At 31.1% G+C, this 15,627-nt stretch overlaps 1 protein-coding gene across 1 annotated transcript; it reads left to right on the forward strand.

The window, feature by feature from the left end:
* Positions 1-211: 211 nt before the first annotated feature.
* LOC108485336 (protein MAINTENANCE OF MERISTEMS-like) lies at positions 212-1,648 on the forward strand. The gene is made up of 3 exons (XM_053029332.1): positions 212-271; positions 481-1,099; positions 1,533-1,648. Exons 1-3 carry the CDS (start codon positions 212-214, stop codon positions 1,646-1,648), a joined length of 795 nt encoding a protein of 264 aa, XP_052885292.1.
* The last annotated feature ends 13,979 nt before the right edge of the window (positions 1,649-15,627 follow it).

Below are 15,627 nucleotides of genomic sequence, written 5' to 3' on the forward strand. Positions count from 1 at the left end.
CCTCTCAAAATTCCTTTCCCCTCATTTATTTTTCACACAATTCTCTCATAATTCTTAACATTCTTTCAATATTCCCTTAAAAAATCTATCAAATTTCATTGAAATTTTCTCAAACTTCTATCAAATTTCTATCAAAATTCTATCAAATTTCTTTGTTTAAATTTTTTTGAATTTTATTTTTTTAAATTAAAAAAATCCGATCGTGTTAGCAATGGGCGGAGAATTAATCCGTCTCGATAATAAGCACATCTCCGTTGATCAAATGACAATGGTAAGTGATAATTTTAAATTTTCAATACTATTCGATATTTTTTAATTTATGCAAATTTAATTAAATTTGCAATACTATTTGATATATTATTCATTTATGCAATTATAATTAAAATTTCAATCTTGCTTGATTTTTTTTCATTTATGATGTTTGCATTAATTAATTTATGCAATTTTAATTAATTTTTGTTTTATAAATTTTTATAACAGTCTGTAGATCGGGTGTTGCATTGCTACATCCATAATATGTTTGGTCCTCCATCGCCGTTGATCGAGAATTACTTGCGGGAAGCGGGATTTTGGCACGTGGTCACGATAGGCAAGGGGTGCAAGTTGGGCCCGAAACTAATCAGTGTGTTGATAGAGAGGTGGAGACCCGAGACGCACACTTTTCATCATCCATGCAGAGAGTGTACTATCACTCTGGAAGACGTGCATTTGCAATTGGGAGTACCGGTGGATGGGTGCGCAGTTATCGGGCCCGCATCATCTACTGATTGGGGAGCCGTATGCTACGAGCTTTTGGTTGCTATACCGGATAATATTAATGGAGGTCGGATCGAGATAGGCTGGTTACGAGACACATTCCCGGAGCCGGATAATGATTTGACTGAACTCAAAAGAATACGATATGCTCGAGCATACATTCTTGAGATGATTGAAGGTTATCTGATGCCGGACTTGTCACGAAACCTTGTACATCTGAGATGGCTGCTGAAACTCATAGATTTTAGAGCAGCTGGTGAATTAAGTTGGGGGTCTACCGTGTTGGCAACATTGTACAATGAAATGTGCAGGGCGACGCGACCGAACAAAGCCAAAATAGGAGGTTGCCTATCACTACTGCAATCATGGGCACGATTTTGCTTTCTATTTTTACGTCCTCGACTGGACCACCCATATATATTTCCACTCATAACGAGGTAAATTTTATATTAGATTTTACAATTATTACGTAGATTTAGAATATAATTATATGCTAAAAATTTATTTAATTAGGTGAAACCATTCTACGAGTTATGTCAGAATACCTACCTCTCTTGAAGATATACAGCTTCTATTAGACCAACGATCAGAAGCACAAGTAAGTATTAAATAAAATATATATAAATAATAAAATAGTCATTTCGTATTTAGTATTATGTATTATGTATATAAGTAATATTTTTATCATGTTCATATAGTTTTAATAGACACCATACAAGGATCCGGTAATTCCGGCAGTAATTCTGGATGAATTCTTTTAAAATCTAAATGTTTAGCATGTGAAGGTCCCATTGGAGAACTTTGCTACCGTGGAAATGCACCAGTCAGATTGAGTATTGCGGCAATTTGGATTCCGACAACTGATTCCCGTGGCACCCGAGGTGTTTTATGATGAGCACAAAGTCAACTTACGGTAACTACATACGAATTGGCTGAGATTCTGGTCACACTATATCGAAATATGGAAAAATCAGTATGATTATATACCTACTTAGGAACCAATCATCGTTCTAGAGTTAGCATGTGTACCGTAATACATGCCATGGTTTAGGATCCATGACAAGCCATATTTATTATCAGAAGAGGAGAGACGACAATAAATTTGTGCCCAAAGGAAACGACTGGACCCTTTAAATCCAAGAAGAAGGGACGACGATGCAGGCCCATCAACAGCACCCACACAATCACCAGGCCCAACAGTTCAATCGACGACACCCACATCACAGCCTTTTCAGATTATGCTAGAGCGTATCCTAGCCCTTATATGTATCCTAACCCTTATATGTTTCCTTTTCCTAATCCTATGGTAGGTTGGAATCCATGGCCCAGTTCATCTCTGTTCTCAATTACTCCGAGTCAACCGCTGATCTATAGCCCGTCGTCGTATGAGGGATCACACAAGCCACCAACGGAGAGCTCTTCTTTCTACCAATCCCTATCACCTTACGATATTCAAACACTTCCGCCATGGGTGATGCAAACACCGTTGTAGTCATTATTCTATCAAGGTGGATCACCCTCCCAACACCATAACCAGATCCCCTGCCGAAGGAACCATAACCCTCGCCGGAAACTGATCTAATGAGGAATCCAGCACGGACGCGTCGACAACCCTCATGTGGCACTGATTCTGACCGCCACGGACATTGATTTTTTTAATATATTTGTACAAACTTTTTTATATTGTTTCATTTAATAAAATAAAATTTCTTTTGAATAAGATAATTGTAATACAACATAGTTTCATTTAATAAAATATAAATAATACAACATAATTTTTTACGACAACTATCAACTATTTCGATTTGGACATGATCTACTTGTATGGCCTGGGTTCCTACACCATCCGCACAACTTTTGTTGATTGGTTGTTTCTCGAATATCTATATTGGTACGTATTCTATTCGATCAAGGTTGACCCTTTGGTTTGCGACGCAATTCTCTATCTGGTAACAGCTTAAACGGAGCAAGCGATATAGACGACCACTTACGTTTATTGGGACAGTTTGAAATACGTGTCTTCATACGTTGAACATGGTTTCTAGTTTGTACACTTCGTCGACGTAGCTCATGGGATCTAGACGGAGATTTTAACAAGCAACAATTACATGAACGCATGGATAATGAAGTGCGTCAAACCTCCCATAGTCTCAAGTCTTATTTCTCAAGTGTACACGATATTTCCCGCCAATAATACCTTCGTACAGTTTGTCAAACACCGTCACACGAAACCATAGGTCGTCTCGATCATGACAGACTGTGTGCATGGTGTTCATCTGGGCCTTCGCTTTGTTAATTTCTTGCAATACCTTTGCGCACCATATATGGCCTCCTTACATTTGGCCTTTATAACTCACTGGTCGCTTCGAAAATAGTGCCGCTAAACGAAAATATGTCTCTCGAACAATCGATGTTATCGGAAAATAACGTGTTCCTTTTAGAACAGAATTTATGTATTTAGTCAGGTTTGAAGTCATATGACTATATCGTAGGTTGCCGTCGTATACTTGTATCCACTGTTCGAAAGGTATGTTTCAGAGGTAGTCTGCGCCTTCTTCATTAACTGAACGCAAAACCACCAACATCTCATAAAAACGGTCCTTACTTATCTCATACCCTACCAATATAAGTTGATAGCAAAAATTACATACCACTTTTCCATTTAAAATAAATTCAATATTACAAACGAAATTATATTAATAGATATTAAATACCCATGTTGGTCACTTGTCGTTTTTCACTTGTAAATCAAAATTTCCCCTAGTAGCTAGACGCAATGTGCCTTAGGCAATACCGATGGTGTGTGTGATGCCATAGGCTTCCCTGTCGCTCAATTGCGATTAATATTCCAGTGCCCCGATCTGATATGACGCAGATATTAGGTTGGGAGCAGACATGCCTCCTTAACCTAGAAAGAAAGAAATCACAGTCATCAGCTGACTCTCCCAGTGTTATTGTAAATGCAATTAGAAGGATTCTCCCACTGCCATTTTGTGTCACAGCTAGCAATAGTTGATGGGTATATCTACCGTACATAAAGGTACCGTCAATTTTTACCAATGGCTTGCAATATAGAAATGCGTCTCGGCATTGCTTAAAGCTCCAAAACAGACGCTTAAATACTTGGCATCCACGGAGCAACTGGTCGTTGTAGTACTCAGGTTCTATTTCAAAGTCTGTTACGCAACCAGGGACATATCTCTCCAGCACCTAACACCACTGCCACACTTCATTATATGAAGCATCCCACCCACTATGCATCTTTTCCAGCGCCTTCTGCTTAGTTATCCAAGCCTTGCAGTAAGAGGGCGTGTACCTCAACTGGCTACGAATATTGGCAATTAAGACTGATACTGAAGTTCTGGGATCCGCCTTCACCGTTGGTAGTATTAAGGTAGCTAACATATCTGAATCCATCTTAGGATGATCTTTCGAAACACCTGTCAATGAAGTACGTTAAAAAATGCAACAGTACGTAATAACAGTACTATTAAAAAACTCTAAACAGTTAGTGATACTGTACCGACAACACATGTATGTGGACCTTTCTACTTTTTTATCTCTCACAAGCCTATCTTTTTCTTCAACGAGGCCATGATTTTTCATGAACATATACCGTCTTGCACTGCACACTTGGCCTCAAACTTATCGGATTTGGATTTAACCATTTTGTAGTTAATCTCGTTCATGATGTTATGTTATTTTAATGCACCAAGAAAACTATCTTTATTGGAAAACTCCTTACCAACTTCCAATTCACCCGAACCCAATGAGGAACTTGTACAGTCACGCATTCTATATGGTAGATCTGGAAACTCCAACACATCATCTTGAGATAGATCGACGTTATGTATGTGGGCTGGAGGCGAGTATGCCCTGAATCACGGATCTTCTTCTTCATCATCTGAACCCCCTTCAACATCTTCAGGTATGGTTGGAACAGGCTCTGGTTCAGAAAGTAATTCAACTTCTGCACCATCAGGGTCGGCCTCTCGAGGTGGATCCCATCGGACTCATCATCTGACCCATAATCACGTGCAATGTATAAGGTCCCTAGCCGGTGGACGTCGTAAGGAGTACATCATCCCTCATTATGGACGTTTCACAACGTCTTCAATCAGATGTGGATTGCCAACCACTAAAAGTTGATGTCATTCTCTAGTATGTATTTCCTGCATCAAACATCGACCCACTAAGGTGCATGTCCCATCCACTAATGGAGTGACGTACAGGGGTTGGGTATTCCATACTACTACTAAACACAGGCGCTTCCGTGTTTTGCCACCCATTAACGGAGTGTCAGGTAGGGGTTGTGTATTCCTCTAGGCCAGTGACAAATGTTGAAGTTGTAAATCCATTATTTGGCGATGAAAATTGCATATATAACTCAAGATAGGGTGATCCACTAGCAAGATGAGTCTGCACCATAGCCTCTAAGCTACGAGCACCTTTGATGTCGAATGAGACATATGTCACAGGATCAACTGAAGCACAAAATCGATACTTAATAGACAAAACTGTCATTGGCGTTGTTTCGAAGATTTTACACCTAATTCTTTTACGAAGTTCTATCAAATCTATGTTTTGGTTAAAAACCAGTCTCACTGTGTTCTCCGATAAAAAAACAACACCGTTCTCAGTGTTGCAGACCTCACCATCATAGTAAATAACAGTACTAATACATTCACTCATCTTCAATTTCTTTTTTTCTTAGCCTCTCTAATTTTTTTTGCTGTAAGTTATGCAACTTGAGAATAAAATTTGGCTCATTTATAGCCTCATTTTTCTACGAACTACTGTATCAAAAGAGCGTCCACGTGAGGGCTTTTTTTAGAAATTTTGCTGACAGTGCATCCTGCTTGAAGTATTTTCGACTCTATTTGTTCAGAAACGTCTACTCAGAATTATTTTTCTACGAACTACTGTAGCAAAAGAGTGTCCATGTAGGAGTTTTTTCAGAAATTTTACTGACAGTGCATCCTACTTGAAGCGTTTTCAACACTATTTGTTCATAAACGTCTACTCAGAATTATTTTTCTACGAACTATTGTAGCAAAAGAGCGTCCATTTGGGAGATTTTTTCAAAAATTTTGCTAACAATGCATCTTGCTTGAAGCTTTTTCGACACTATTTGTTCAGAAACGTCTACTCAAAATTATTCTTACAGAAACCCTAAACCTTAAACCCTAAGACAAAAAAAATTATATTGCTTATATGTTTTTTCTAATACCCTAAACACAAATTTATTTAAAAAACTAAAGCCTAATTTAATCAATTAACCCTAATACCCTAAACTCTAATTAGTAGTTAGTATTTAAAATTAATAGTTAATTTAATGAATTAACCTAAAACCCTAAACTCTAATTTAATTAATTTTTTCCCGAAACCCTAAACTTAACATAGCACTAGTATGTATATATGCTACAATCATGTTATCTTTGAGAATTTCTTTTTTTTTTGTGTATGTATATTAGAAATTAATAATTAAAAAAAATCAGAAATGAACTTGTTACAAGGTAAAAGAAACTTAGTCGGTGGATCAAAAATAAAATGATCTAAGCCATTGATAAGGGAAAAAAACCTAAACGCTGAAGTAATCGAATTACCAAGTTATTGTTTACACGTTAAGAGTTATTTAAAGGTTTTTACTAAAATATTATAAAAAATAAAATATTAAAATAGTATGTTTAAACGATTATGTATCAATTAACCCTAAATTAATCAATTAACCCTAAATTTAATCAATTAACCCTAATTTAATCAATCTCTAATTTAATCAATTAACCCTAATACCTTAAACTCTAATTTAATATTTAGTATTTAAAATTAATAGTTAATTTAAACCCCAATTCAATTATTTTTTCCTAAAACCTTAATTTTAAACCCTAAAAACCCTAACCTTAAAAACTAAAAAAATTAACCTTAAATTAATTAAACCCTAAAAAACTCTAATCCTAAAAAACATGGGCAAAACATTTTCCTGGGGGAGCGTTTTTGTCCACGTCAGCAAAGCTCGCCCTCACGGAAGCGTTTTTTGCTGACGTGGACAAAACGCCCTCCAGGAAGCGCTTATGACACATCTCAAAAACGCTACCGATATGGACGCGTTTTCATGGAAAATGGCCTAATCTGGTAAATAACCCAAAAAATGGCCCATTTCTGTAATTAAATTTAGAAAAGGGCTTTTTTAGGTCAAATGGCCAATATTATAATATTTAATTTATCATTATATATAAAATTTAAAATTCGCAATAATATTGTCTCTCGTTAGTATTAGTATTCTAAAAATTATATTTAGCCACATTCTCTAAAAGTTATTACAAATGTTTTAAATTTACATAACAATATCTAATGTCGTTACAATTTTTCCTAAAGCATGATGTTAAATTTAGCCTCAACGTTTATATTTTTTTTTGTTAATTTGGTCTTCATTTTTTTAACTAAATTTAGCCATTAACTTTTAAAATAAGGTTAAATTTGACCATTAACCTTTCAAAAATAGTTAAATTATTATTTTTCTAACAAAAATAAGGACTAAAATGTTCAACTTTTAAACATGCTAACTCGAATGACAATCTAAATGTGCTTCATGCTATTTTTTTAAAATTATATGACTTCTTATATTTTTTGAAAATTATTTGTTGACATGACATATAAGACAAATAATGTCATATCAACATGAAAGTACACGTGGAGTGCCATGCAGTTTATCAAACCAACATCATTAAAAAAAATAATGTTTTAGTCAGGATATCCATTAAAAAAGCAATTTGACTCTTTTTCGAAAAGTTGAGGGCCTAATTTAACTTAAAAAGGGAATAAGGGTCAAATTGATAAAATATGTAAATGTTGAGGGTTAAATTTGACATTATGTTATTTCCTAACAACAACAGAGAAATTTTGTTGCAAAATTATATTTCTAATGCCAATTTTTCTTGTAGTGTTGTGAAATCTAAACACTCCACTAGCAATGTATAAAATAAATTTTCTTATATACAAATATTACAGTTATTCCTCTATATAACAGTTAGGAATGAGCATTCGATCGAATCAAGTGAAAAAATTTGAGTTAATTGAGTTGACCAATTTTATTTTATCATCCTTACTCGATTTAAAATTTTTTAGAATCAAGTCGAGTGTAATTAAATTCGAGTCAAGTCGAATCGAGTGAAATTGTTTGAGTTAAATAAAAAATTAAACATGTCAAATTAAAATCTTGTTATAGTATAACTAATTCCATGTTAGGGCACATAAATTTGAAATCATATATATTTGAAAAAATTTCAAAAGTAAAAAAATATATTTTAGTATAATAAATAAAAAATATTTTAGTATAATAAATTTGAATCATTAATTAACTTATGTAGGTCCCAAAATTATTATTCCAGAAAATAATTAATTTTTAACTTTCTTTATATATTTTTTAGAATTTTTTTACTTTTTTACAAATTTTAAAAAATATAATTTTTATATTTTAATGTAAAAAATATTTAGAATTTTTAAAATTATTTTGATTTTTTTTTGTAATTTTTTAGAGAGATAAATTTGCTCATTTTCAAAGGGACTAAAATGTGTTTACACCAATATACTATTCGAATTATAAAATTCAAGTCGATTCGATTAACTTGAAATTTAATTTTTTCAATTTTTTAAATCAAATCGAACTTTACTCACCCCTAATAACAGTCACCCTTTGTAACATCATTTTATTATAACACTCGAATTTATCATAGAACCAATTTTTCTTTTATGTCTTATTTTTACCTTTTCTAACAACTTTTTATATAACAATCATAAAATATGAAAAACACTCCTTATTAAATTAATTTTCTATAACAAACCACTTATCTGACATTTTAGTAAAGTAAATCTAGTCCTAAATGCAATAAAATTATTAATTTTAGTTAAGATATAAAATAGATTTAAATTTAACATAAAAATATATTATCCATATTTTAATAAATAAAAATAATCTTTAATAAAATGAATTAAATTTTTAAGTTTTATTAAAGTTATGATTTAAACCTCAAATACTATTATAAATTTATAACAATTAACTTTCTATAACATCCAAATTTTTGGCAAACAAATGGGGTTGCTATAAATAAGGTTGATTATATTTATTATGCCATTAGTTGTGAGTAGAGATGTTTAACTCCACAAATATGGTTAATAACTGGAATGTGTTTCTTTTATTAATTTTTATTTTTAATGATAAAGAAAAAATACATGTTAGATTTTTATCTCTACATTTAAAGTTAAAAAATTCCACTAACATTGAATAGAATACTAATATATATATATATATATATAAATATTAATATATACTAGTGCCATTCATGATATGGGTAAATTTTTATGTAAGATATACTTATAAAAATATATAAAATTAAACGAGACTTTAGTTGAAATGGTAAAGTTGAGACTTTAAATCTCATAACGTGGGAGTATATTTTTAAATTTATTTTATGTTTAAATTGTTTTTAATAAATTTTAGATGGAATACAAAAACACCCTCATAATAATAGTTATTATTTTGTTAAAAGAATAAATTTTAGTTATTTATCAACTGAGTTAGTGTATAACTAATGACGTCAACTCAATCAATCACTTGAATATATCTAGCTTCTAATGGCATATGCCTTGCATGTGATTTTAGCGTTTAATATTTAGCCACAATTTTAATTATTTTACTTTTAATTGCAGTAATTAATGTAAAATAATATTTATTATTTAAATTATTAAATATCATTTAAATATTAACTTATCAATTCAAGTATTATAATAGAAAATTTTCAAATCATAATTAAAACATTTTTAATATATTCAACATAAAATATAGTTTTATTTTATATAATTAAAGCAAAATAATATTATTCCAAACAATAGCTAATTAACATAATTAACTATAACATTAATTAAGTGATAATTAAAATGTGTTTAGAATTTTGTTCAAATAATAACTCTTTTTATATCAATAAAATTAGCACAATTTCTTTTTCACATCTAAATTTTTAATTAATAATTGTATTTATAATTATAATTATCATATTTTTTCCCTATATTTTATACTTAGAATTTCATTCAAGTAATAACTCTATTCTAAAATTAACACAAACTTTTTAACTAATAATTGTAAAATAAATTATAATTATTTTTAAATGTGCCATTATCACAACTTCTATTAAATTATAAATATTTTTAAATGTATAATTATCACAACTTCTATTTTGGTTTCAACTTTTTATTTTTAAGTATGATTTTAGTAATATGAAGGAAAGTAAATGCTATTTAATAATTTAAACATTTTAACATATTCAACATACAATATAATTTTATTTTATATAACTAATGCAACATACATTATTCAAAATAATAACCAATTAATATAATTGATTCTAATATTAATTAAGTCATAATTAATATGCTTAGAATTCTAATAAAGTAGTAACTCTATTTTGCATCAATAAAATTAACACAACTTTTTAGGTAAAATTTTTTAAACTAATAATTGTAAATTATATTTATAATTATCACATCTTTTTCCTATATATTATGCTTAGAGGTATATTCAAATAATAACTCCATATCACAAATAGGACAAAATTTTCAACAAATAATTTTAATTCTAATTCTAATTATTTTTAAATATATAATTATAACAATTTCTATTAAAGTATAATTATCTTAAAGGGAAAATATTTTGTACACTACTAATGGAGTATTTAAACTCCATAAGCGAGGTTGGGAGTTAATAAATGTCCTATAGGGGTGTAGCAAAATATTAAAAAAGATATTATTAAATTAGTTTTATTTGATAAATTATTTTGACATAACAAACAAAAATATTTTTAAATTAAAATTTGTTTTAGAACAAAGAATTAATAAAGTTCAAAGCATAAAAATTGTTTCAAGACTTCCAAACATCTTAGAAAATGTTTTGAACACTTAAAAATATTTTGGACAGTTCATAATCAATTTTAAACTTTTAAAATTGATTGAAACAATATTAAATCAATTGAAAAAATGTTACTGATATTTTCCAAAATGTATCGATGCCACCATAATTTTTATCGATACCCTATTTTTTATCGATGTCAAAACTGTTCTCTGACTTGAATAAAAAATTAAACAAAAAAATAAGTATTGATACTTTTAGAAATATATAGATACCTATTGAATTTTATCAATACCTTACTTTATATCGATACCATTTTTGCATTATGTTTTTATAATTTTTCAAACAAGACAAAAAGTATCGATGCCCATAAAAAATATATCAATACTTTTTCTCATGTATTGATAATCATTCATGGTATCGTTGGAAACTAACTTTTACGGTCACTGAATCAGACATTAAATACTACTAGTATCGATACTCGTAGAAAAACTATCGATACCTTTTGTTGCAGGTGAATTTAATGATCTAGTATTTTGATCTCCAACAGCTCTATTTTTTTTCCCAACAACCACAACGATTGAAAATGAATTAGAGGGTATAAATACCAGCTTCTAAATGTTCTACAACAACAAGAGAGAATATTCAAGCTTAAAGATCAATCAAAATAACCTTTGTGCCAAATATTTCAGTACTTTTCTTTCATACACTTATGATATTTATTTCCATTCTATTTGCTCAAGTGTTTCCATTGTAAATGAGCTTAATTTGCAAGCACATTGATCTTGTAAAGATGATTTTTTTGTTTGCTTCTTTGTGTCTCTTTGAGAGGGCTTGTATATTAAGGCTTGGGTAAAAACCCTAAGGGAGTTTGTAAGGTTAAATATTATCCTCAAAGGTTGTCAAATTAGTAAATTTGGGAAAATCCTTAGTGGTGAAATGCTAAGGTAGTGGAGTAGAAAATTGGGGCCGAACCACTCTAAATTATTATCTTTATTTCTCTATCCTTTCTCACTAGCATCTACAAAATTTTTAAAAGCCAATTTACCCCAATTTACCCCCTCTTGGAAATTTCAGCTTGATTATTTGAGCTAACAATTAGTATTAGATTTAGTCTATTTTAAACAGTTTAACAACCAAAGAAAAGATCCTTAAGGAAGCTAAACAATCATCAACTCAATTCCTACAATGACGTCTACTTTCGACTTAATTTTTCTTGGTAAGTCTCAATCTATCTCCAGGTCTCCTTATTTAAATGGTGCTAATCATTCATACTGGAAGATAAGGATGATGTTATTCATCCAAGCAAATGATCTTGCGGTTTGGGACATTATCATGGATGACCCTTTAATACCACTTAAGCAAAAAAAAAAAAAAGAGCTCTTAGTTCCAAAGAGTAAGAAAAGAGTGGAACGAAGAAGATAAAAGGAGTAATCAACTCAATGCCAAGGTTATAAACACTCTTTTTTGTACACTTATTTTGGATGAGTATAGTAGAGTATTGTTATGTTTGAATGCTAATGAGATATGGGATAAACTTAAGGTAACTCATGAGGGGACTAGCCAAGTGAAAAGTCAAAGATGGGAATCCTCACTCTCAATTATGAGACCTTCAAGATAAAGCCTGAGGATGATATCAAAGCTATGCCTGGTAGATTCACCATCATTACTAATGGGTAAAAATCCTATAGGAAGACCTATCCTAATGAAGAAGTTGTAAGGAAAATGCATTGAAGCTTGCCGTAATCATGGGAAGCCAAAGTGACCACTATTAAAGAAACAAATAATTTAGAAACTTTGACATTGGATAAGCTCATCGGTTCTTTGCTCACATATGAGATGAGACTCAATGAAGGGGTAGAAGAAACTAAGAATGAGGAGAAGAAGGTTGGTGTTGCTCTCAAATCCACCACCATTAAAGATATTGAATAGAGTGAAGAGGTGGATGAGGACAAAAAGATAACCATGTTTGTTAGGAGATTCAAGAAGTTTATGAGGTCCAATAGGGGAAAAAAATTCCAAAAGAAGAAAGAACCTAAATTTGAATCTACCGAGGAGAAGGACTTCATCATATGCTATGATTGCAAGAAATTGGGACATATCAAGTTTGATTGTCCCCAATGGAAGAAAAATGAGTCAAGCAAACAAAAGCTCAAGGATCATGTTGCTACTTAGAGAGACGAGGATTCATCCAAAAATAAAGATCAACAAGTAGCCAACCTTTACCTTATGGACATTGATGATCTTAAGAAAACTTCTAAATCATCTATTTCAAATTCTTATTTTCTTTTGATGAGTTGCAAGATACCGATGATGAATTAGGCTTGGAGTTTGAATTAATGGTTTCAAAATATAATAAAATTATTTCAAAACTAAAAGGTGAAAATAATTCACTCTCCAAAGTCAAGCATGAAATTGAAACTAAAATAAATGATATACAAGTTATTATAAATGATTTTGGGAAAAAAAATTGTGACTTGCATAATTTACTTTCTAAAGTTCATGATGATCATCAAAAGCAACTTGAGTTGCTTAAAAATGAAAAAGCTCACTCTAACAAAATTTTACCAAAAAGATTTCTAATAGGAGAAAGCTCAAAACAAAAAGCTTTAATTCTTATAAATATAGAGGTAGCCCAAGTTTTTACAAAGGAAAAATCATTAAAAGTGTGTCGGTCCCTAAAAGACTCATAAATACTCAAGATAAGGACATCCTTTCAAAATGGATACCTAAATGGACTAAAATTATAAAAACTAACACTTATGGATCCAAAAGAATTTGGGTACCAAAAATCAAAATTTAATTCTATGTTTGTAGGAAGAGGAGCATTGCTTCAAGGTGGGCAATTCAAGCAAAAACATATGGTACCTTGATAGTGGATGCTCAAAGCACATGACCAGTGACAAGAGCCACTTTATCAATTTGAAGCCAAAAAGTGGAGAAAAAGTTACATTTGGTGAAAACTTCAAAGGAAATATAGAAGAAATTCGCTCTATTGGTAAAAACTCATCAATTCTTATTGAAAATGTTTTTTATGTCAACAATCTTAAGCATAATCTACTAAGTATCAGTAAATTGTGTGATAAATATCTCAATGTCATTTTTGAGTCTAATGGATGTAAAGTAATTGACATTATGTCTAATAAGATTATGCTTGTAGGACATAGGATAGGAAATACTCTATCACTAGTGATAGAAGTGACCATGGAACCAGATTTCAAAATCTTGGTTTTGAAACTTTTTGCAACTCAAACAAAATTAGCCGTAATTTTTCTGCACCTAGAACCGCTCAACAAAATGGAGTTGTTGAGAGGAAAGATAGAATTTTAGAAGAAATAGTTAGAATCATGCTTTGTGAAAACAATTTACCAAAATATTTTTGGGCAGAAGACACAAACACTGCTTGATATATTGTTAATAGAGTAATGATTATGCCTATTTTAAAGAAAACTCCATATGAACTCTTCAAAAATAAAAAACCTAACATTAGCTATTTTCATCCTTTTGGATGCAAGTGTTTTGTTTTAAATAATGACAAAGACAATCTTGGTAAATTTGATGCAAAAAGTGATGAATTAATTTTTCTTGGTTATTCTTTAAATTCTAAAGCTTTTCGAGTGTTTAACAAAAGAACTTTAGTAGTAGAAGAGTCTATACATGTTTTTTTATGAATCTAACCTTTCTCCAAGAAAGGGTTCTTATATTGATGATGATGATGCATAATTTTTTCACAATGATAATAAAGTTGACCAATTATCTAGTGAAAAGATACAAGAACAACTCAAGATGCTCTGAAGGAGCTTACAATTGAGGAGAGGAAAGTCACTCTTCCAAGAGAGTTCAACTATGTGAAGGATGGTAAGATTTTAGGATATCCATCTAAAAGGGTAACTATTTTTTCTTCTATGACAAATGTATGTAATTATGTTGCATGAAACATCCCAAAAATTGGGGGTTAGTAGAATTGGGTTTATAAATTGAGAGAGAATGTTCATGCCCTAATTTTTGAGATTATTTGTGTATTTAGGAATAAACGGGGTATTAGTTTGTTGAATAAGTGTTAGTGAAACATTTCTTGAAACCCAAGTTCATATCCCTTCTCTCGCATCATTTTTATTATTTTGCAAAGTTTGCCTTAAACCCTGGTATGTGACATGCCTTCTTTTTAAAATAAATATTGCAAAATTATTTCAAGAATAAGGAAAATTCCTAATGGTTAAAATAAATATGAGAAAGCATGAAGATTAAATGAGGTCCCAAGTTTGAATCCTTTCCCTTACAAAATAATTAAATATTGCAAAATCCCTTTTTTTTTTAATGTGTGTGCCACCCAAGCTTTGTAACCCTAGGTATGAATGTTAATTTTTCACAAATAATCAGAATTTAATCCTCCTCCTCATTTCCCTAGCCGTTCATCTCTTCCTCTCATTCTCTTTGATTTTATTTTTTTCCTTTCCTCCATTAATGTCATTGTCTACACCTCCCAATTTACCATCTCTTTCTTCTACTTTTTGTATCAAGATTGTGCACCATCTCCTTTACTCTATTGCTGCAAGTTATCCTTATCTAAATCATCCCCAAATCTAAAATCTTGAACCCCAAAATTGATCCCGAACATTGCCAAGAAAGTGCCATTATCGTTTATCTCAACTAGCTTTGGTAAGATCTCTTTTCTCTTAAATTTCTTAATTAATCTTATCAATTAAAAACCAAAATTTCTAGATCTGGGATTTGGTGGATTTTAAATGGTTTAAAAGGTATTTTTCCAAATTTTAATAAGATTTCAAACCGTTTTAAAATTCAGCCCCAATTTTGGCCACCATAGGTGGTGATGCATGCGCCTATGTGCAAGAAAGGGGGCTGTTTTGTTTCTTGGGTCTCGCCCATATTTTTCCAACATTAAATTTTGTTCTTGGAACCTTCTAATCAGCCTTTAATCACATGTTAATTAGGGAGAGACGTTCTTGATCAAT

The sequence above is a fragment of the Gossypium arboreum genome, chromosome 6, assembly GCF_025698485.1.
Source record: "Gossypium arboreum isolate Shixiya-1 chromosome 6, ASM2569848v2, whole genome shotgun sequence".
Taxonomy (NCBI): Eukaryota; Viridiplantae; Streptophyta; class Magnoliopsida; order Malvales; family Malvaceae; genus Gossypium; species Gossypium arboreum.

What these genes read in the sequence shown, in the direction of transcription:
- LOC108485336 (XM_053029332.1), top strand. Translation starts at nt 212, where the DNA reads ATGGGCGGAGAATTAATCCGTCTCGATAATAAGCACATCTCCGTTGAT. An exon ending in CCGTTGATCAAATGACAATG is followed by an intron (nt 272 to 480) that starts GTAAGTGATAAT and finishes TTTTTATAACAG; the next exon opens with TCTGTAGATCGGGTGTTGCA. An exon ending in GAACAAAGCCAAAATAGGAG is followed by an intron (nt 1,100 to 1,532) that starts GTTGCCTATCAC and finishes CTAAATGTTTAG; the next exon opens with CATGTGAAGGTCCCATTGGA.